At 44.6% G+C, this 6477-nt stretch overlaps 1 protein-coding gene across 2 annotated transcripts in view; it reads left to right on the top strand.

Annotated features, from left to right (window-relative positions):
* st6galnac (ST6 (alpha-N-acetyl-neuraminyl-2,3-beta-galactosyl-1,3)-N-acetylgalactosaminide alpha-2,6-sialyltransferase) overlaps positions 1-6192 on the top strand; it is a 16313-nt gene extending 10121 nt beyond the window's left edge. For both annotated transcript variants that reach the window (XM_034860001.1, XM_034860000.1), the window contains exons 5-10: positions 653-827; positions 1708-1846; positions 3249-3352; positions 3896-3979; positions 4285-4384; positions 5737-6192. In XM_034860001.1, the coding sequence (XP_034715892.1) occupies positions 653-827; positions 1708-1846; positions 3249-3352; positions 3896-3979; positions 4285-4384; positions 5737-5925 (791 nt within the window). In that variant the 3' untranslated portion in view covers positions 5926-6192. The remainder of the gene's footprint in view (positions 1-652; positions 828-1707; positions 1847-3248; positions 3353-3895; positions 3980-4284; positions 4385-5736) is intronic.
* Positions 6193-6477: the final 285 nt, after the last annotated feature.

Genomic DNA, 6477 nt, shown 5'->3' with positions numbered 1-6477 from the left:
GTTACCTGGTCCTCAGGTCTCTGCAGGGTAAATCCAGACAGCTAGCTAGACTATCTGTCCAATCGGAGTTCTCTTTTGCACGATTAAAACAACCTTTGAACGTACACATGTTCCACCAAAACATGTTCCTTCCCGAGACTATTTAAAAGCGGCACCGGGGCTCCGTCCGTCGCTTGGCCCCGCCCAAGACGGTTGTGATCTGTTCTCCCATCCCAGACTGCTGTGTGGACTAGACAGACCCTCCTCCACACGGTCTGGCACAGCAAGACAGATGCAAATAAAAACCTAAGTCCACATGTAGTACACGTGTTGTGTGGACCCTAAAGGCCGTCTAAATCCTACGCTGTACTCTTCATGCAGACGGAAGATGCACAGTAGTCTGGGGGACATGACTGAGGACACGTGGGCCTCATGACTCCTAAGATGCTTATCATGTGGAGATAACTGTTACTTCCTGTCTGCGTGCCCACACATGGACCCTCTGGGTTTTTTTCTCTCGTTCAGACAAATCACTAATAACTAAATCTAAACGAAGGAAAACAAATCTGTGGTTAAGCAATGAAATCTTCTTCTCATGATGCGGGGACTTTTAAAGCCCTTAATGCTGTTAAATCAATCTCATCCAGATTAATTTAGTTTTTCTGTGTCACAGCATTGGTGGAAACTCTGTCTGTCCTCAACTCGTCTGCTAACCGGTGGCTGCTGGACGACTGGACGGAGCGCAGGAGGACATCGGAGTGCATCCGCTGCGCTGTGGTGGGGAACGGAGGGATCCTGAAGGACTCTGGGAAAGGGAAGGAGATCGACAGCCATCACTACGTCTTCAGGTAGACGCTGACCCTGGCCTTCTTAAAGAGCCCCTATAATGCTTTATTTAGATTTTTTTCCCCCGTATTTTAGTGTTTTAAAGTCAATTTTGAATATTTATAAATTACAAAAAAAACACATTTCAGTCCAAATGCAGCTTTCTCTCCCACAGACAGCACTTTACAACGCTGTTTGAATGTCCTCTATAATACTGATATCATTATATTTGAAAAAGCACCTTTTACAGACACAACATGCTTCACGTGATAGTGTTAATACAGTTTAATTTAAAGTATCAGTTCATAACATAACAGTTCATAACAGAGTTATCTGCAGACCCTTCCCAGGTAGAGTAGGTCTAGAACACACTATCATTTACAAAAACCACAAAATTCTAGTAATTCCCCCAAAAGGAAACATTTAGTGGGACAGTGGCGAGGAAAAACTCCTTATAGGAAGAAACCTGGGACAGACCCAGGATCTTGGTGGGCGGGGTCTGACGGGGCCGGTTGGGGGGGTGATGAACAGTGGCAGTAACAGTCACAATAAGAGATAATGGAACATGGAAATAGTAGTTGTTTAGTTCATGGCATAGCAGGGGACCGCAGGACACGTGTTAAACCAAACACCAATGGATATACAAGATTAAGACCCAAAAACCCAATGTTACAAACATGAGACAAGCGAGTGTAACCCACTGAGGACGATGGACGCACCGGCACGTCCAAACGATGTCTGACAGACTCCTACTCCACAAGCGGTGTGTTTGCTACGACTACGACGGATTAAAGGGAATATAATCAGGAAGTTAATGTTCTGGTGTGTGTGTGTGTGTGTGTGTGTGTGTGTGTGTTTTCATCTGTGTGTGTGTGTGTGTGTGTGGACCCTCGTGATCTCCAGGACCAACGGGGCGATCATTAAGGGCTTTGAGCAGGACGTGGGGTCTCGGACCACCCACTACACCTTCTCCACCAACACACTGATGAACTCCATGAGGAGCTACGCTGGCGCCGGCTATAAAGGACCCCCGCTGTCTGAGGTAAGTCTGACTCCACGGCTGCATCGTCGATTACTTTCAGTCAATTAGTTAGTTTATGTCTGGATGAATGGAGTAGTCTCAACTCAAAGATATTCAGTTTACTCTCAGAAGAAACTAGAACATGTTCACATTTACCAAGCTGGAATCAGACGTCAAGGACTTGAAAATAGTTGGTAATTCATGTATTAGTTGACAGGCAATGAATCTCAGTTATAGGAACTTTTACCAAAGTTTTGAGGGAAAAAAAAAAGAATGTATTAATTATTTTGCCTAAGATTAGAGGAACATATAGCAATCTGCTATGTTTAGCAGATAGTCTGCTATGTGCCCTGCCACTCGTGTGTGTGTGTGTGTGTGTGTGTGTGTGTGTGTGTGTGTGTGTGTGTGTGTGTGTGTGTGTGTGTGTGTGTGTGTGTGTGTGTGTGTGTGTGTGTGTGTGTGTGTGTGTGTCAGTCAGCGTGTGTGTGTCAGCGTGTGTGTGTCAGCGTGTGTGTCAGCTCTAGCCACTGGAAAGAAATTAGAGTTGAAATCAGACCAATCACAACAGCTGATCAGTCTGACGTCATGTTGCCTGAGCTCATTAATATTCATGAGCTGGGTAAAGGATGCTGATAGCCAGGCTCTCTTTGGCTAGCTGTTAGCCAATCAGAGTCAAGCAGCTTAGCTGGTTGAATATTAATGAGGACTGGCCCAAATAGAGCTGAGTCTTCGGGCAGGCTTTCTATACCACGCTTGAATCGCTTGAAACAAGGTAACCACTGTAACCAAGTTACAGAGTCCATGGTAGGGCTTCAGATATTACCACAAAGTCATGAGATACGTGTGGCAGGACACCTTAAAGTTTAATCTCGATGCTGTTGTGAAACCATTTTCAAATTCAAGAAAAGTAGTGATAATTGATTTCACTTACAGAGCGTTGTAGCGAGCCATTCGTGTACGTTTTTGAGCAATTTGGTTGGGGAAAAAAACATATTTCTGATTATATAATTTCTGATAATTATATTATTTTCTTATATTGTACAGGAACTGATGCTTTTTATAAAATGTGTTTTTTTTTTAATTTATTTAAATGTTCCACCAAAACAAATTCCTTCCTGAGACTATTAAGCCACGGTCACTGCGTCTGGATCTTAGCCCCGCCCACGACGATTGGGATTGGTTCAAAGAAATGCAAATGAGACCGGACAATAAATTGATTGATCTTTACGGCTCTACTTCCTTCCATGTAATACTAAAACCGTGTTCTAGCCGAGTCAGGCTCCATTCACATCACACTTTTTCTATTAGTTAGTCTATCTAGTTATCATGATGTGTACATTTCTTCATCTTTTGAGCTGCTTTAGCACAGCGTTTCCTCAGTGTGGGACTAATAAAGTCTGTTTTATCTCATCTAATCCCACAGGAAACGCGCTACGTGTTCCTGCCGGATCACGACCGGGACTACCTGCTGATGAAGGCTGCCGCCACACACACTCCGGTGCAGCGAGGACCCGAGAGAGGCAAAGAGTGAGAAACACTCGCACACGTTAGGAACCATGCATGTTCAACTCACGACACAGTTCTTGTTACGTTTTTTTAATCGTTATTGTTATATATTCAGCTATGAACACCATAAAAAACACTGCACAGCTCATACTATATAAGATATGAGATAGTACTTAATTAGTTGTATGGATGGATTGTAGTGAAATCGGGTGCAGGCATTCATATTTCCCCCCCCCGTAAAGCCTGTAGAGACGGGTGTCTTTCTCTCTCTATTAGCATATACATTCAGAGCAGCCTCCCTGTGTGTTAGTGCAGTTGCTTCACACACAAACTGTCTCGTCGTTAGGTCACTTCTCTCTTCACACCCGGTCAAGTGGCGTAACATATTACTTAATATTGAAGACTCCAGATCTAAAGGAGTTACTAAGCTGATTATTAATGGAAACCTTAATGTTCAGATTGGATGTGTCATTGCACAGTTCTTTGATTTTCTGATAAACGGTCACTCTTTTTGATGTACTCGTTGTGTGTGTTGTTGTACTAATGTCACATTTTGTTCCACAGTCCATCCAAGTACTTTGGACAGGACGTGTCGGCAGAAAAGCTAAAGATGTACCACCCCGATTTCATCCGTTACCTCCGAAACAGGTGAGCCAATTTATGAGCGCGGGGCAGGTGGACTGGGGGGGGGGTCACATTTCACATATTTGGAAATGAGATTAAAAGAGACGAGGCTGAGGGCTGAAACCAGAGTGAGCTGCAGTGGGAAGTTCCCACACAGTGACACAGGTGTGTGTGTGTGTGTGGGGGGGGGGGGGGGGGGGGGGGGGGGGGGGGGGGGGGGGTGAGAGTGTGTGTGTGTGTGTGTGGACATAAAACGTATAAAGACAAGCTGTCCCAGTGTGTCCTGTCTGTGTAACTTTGAGCCGCTTTTTGTTCTGCTTTTGTTTCAGATTCCTTCGTTCTAAAGCTCTGAAAACCAAATACAAGGACATTTACCGTCCGTCCACCGGCGCTGTGATGCTATTGGCTGCGCTGCATACCTGCGACCAGGTGGCATTCCTCATTACTGCTCTGCATGTTTATTTACTCTGGGACAGGGCTGCACTTGCCTGATAGCGTGAGACTGTTTTGACTCTAAGCAGTTGGCCCTGTAAATGCATGTGTCCTTGATAAAGCTTTATTATGGGCTGCTGCTGACGCATTCAAACCACAGACGTGATAAAATGAAACAGTCTTTGTCTCGGGCCCAATCGACATTTTATTTATTTATGTCACTGTTTAGACTTTTAGGTAAATGGATGACAGAATTTCATGACAGTACGTCCTCCAAACCATATATTTACCCCTTAATATGACTCACAGGAGTGTTTTACGCCCTTAAAAAGAGAGAGAAAGTCATATGCAGTTTTGAATATGTCGTTAACTTTGTGAAACAATCATTTTGATTATATTTAGGCACAAAAAATGCTTAGTTATGTTTTAAAAACATGGTGTTGTAGGGTCCAGACACAAACCGCGGTCTCCTGGGTGAAGGTCCTGGGTTGGATTGACCCATTCAGCACCCCCAACCCCAACCAATCCTCACGGGGAACTTAGCGCTCTTATAGTTTGTCACTTACTACTTCCTGCTTTCCTTCCGTCATAATGACTACGGCCACTAGAGGGCAGCGTCAACTCACATCAGGCAGGGACTCATACTGTGTATTGTCACTCCCCGATGGGAGTCAAGTGCAGATGTGAGTTGCGCATGCTCAGATTTAAACGGGTTACAGCATAATTTGGGAAATCCATGAAATAATAAACTTTTCTCATTACAAACGGAAGATGGAAATCATTTCAAAAACGTTGTTGCTATCTATGGTTGTCTGATTGCTAACGTCAGCTCAAAACTCCATTCAGCTGACAGCCTTTGTTGTGTTTGATGCTAACTTGTAGCAGTGAATGAACTTCGTTAAGTAGGTCCGTTTTTACTGTATTAACAAAGTCTCTCGTTAGCATCTTGTATGCTACTTGTCGCAAAACTCAAATCTGCACTCGACTCACATCGGGTAGTGACACCTGCACATGCCATCTTTGACGGCTAGCTACGGCAACACCACTTGGACAAAAACCACATAGTTACCGACCAACGCTATGTTGAAACATGAAAGAATATATTCTGCCCCGACAGTTAAGTATGAGCACTGAAAACAACAAGGTAAGTTTAGAAGATAAGGTCGTCCAGAGGAACAAACCCACATTTCCTAGGTGGACGTATTTCGTCTTTGCGCCACTAGAAACGTAAAGATGAGTTTTATTTGCTACTTGAACAAACGACCTATGGGAGCGTTTTTTGGGGAGGGCAGCCAGCAGAGTTAGTTCCATCCTGACTGTAGTTTCTGTGTTTTCTTCTTCTGTTGAAGGTGAGTGCGTACGGCTTCATGACCCCAGACTATAAGAACTACTCGGACCACTACTACGAGAAGAGCTACCACCCGGTGGGCTTCTACATCAACCACGACCTGCGCATGGAGATGAGCCTGTGGCAGCAGCTGCACCAGGCGGGGCTCATCCGACTCTACATGCACGAGGAAGTTGGGAACCACAAATGACGTCATCGCGTCTGTCTGCGAGTCACATGAGTTATCAGCGCGGCCTTAAAGGGGGACAGGTGGACCACATCACCTGTCTTGGCTCCAAATGACTCTGAACTGAGCAAAAAGAAATGAAATGAGATTGAAATGCGATGATGGTGGTCCACTTCGATCCAGACTGAAATAATTCTACCAACATTGGATGCATCGTCATTAAATGTGGTGCAAATATCCAATGGCATCGAAGGATGAATCCTTAGTGACTGATTTCTTTTCTTTTTTTTACATTTTCATGTACATGGTTACATTTTGGCGAGAGTTACGCTTCAACCACCGACCCCGACCGCTGGGTAGCAGTGTTGCAATCTGTCTTCAGACGTCCGAGTCTTTCACACACAACTACATATGCATATGGTGGTGTGTTCTTTATCTTTGACCAATTTCCTAAAATTAGATGACTAATCTCGATATGGTCTCCCATTGTCAGACCTTCCTCCACAGAGCTGCGGAGGGAGGTCTGGCGAGTCCACACAGCTCTCTGGGAGGGGAGAAAACAGCGCTCGGTTCCTT

The sequence above is a fragment of the Etheostoma cragini genome, chromosome 21 (genome assembly GCF_013103735.1).
Source record: "Etheostoma cragini isolate CJK2018 chromosome 21, CSU_Ecrag_1.0, whole genome shotgun sequence".
In the NCBI taxonomy this organism is placed as follows: domain Eukaryota; kingdom Metazoa; phylum Chordata; class Actinopteri; order Perciformes; family Percidae; genus Etheostoma; species Etheostoma cragini.
The sequence above is the reverse complement of the archived record's forward strand: the minus strand, read 5'-3'. Positions and strand labels throughout refer to the sequence as shown.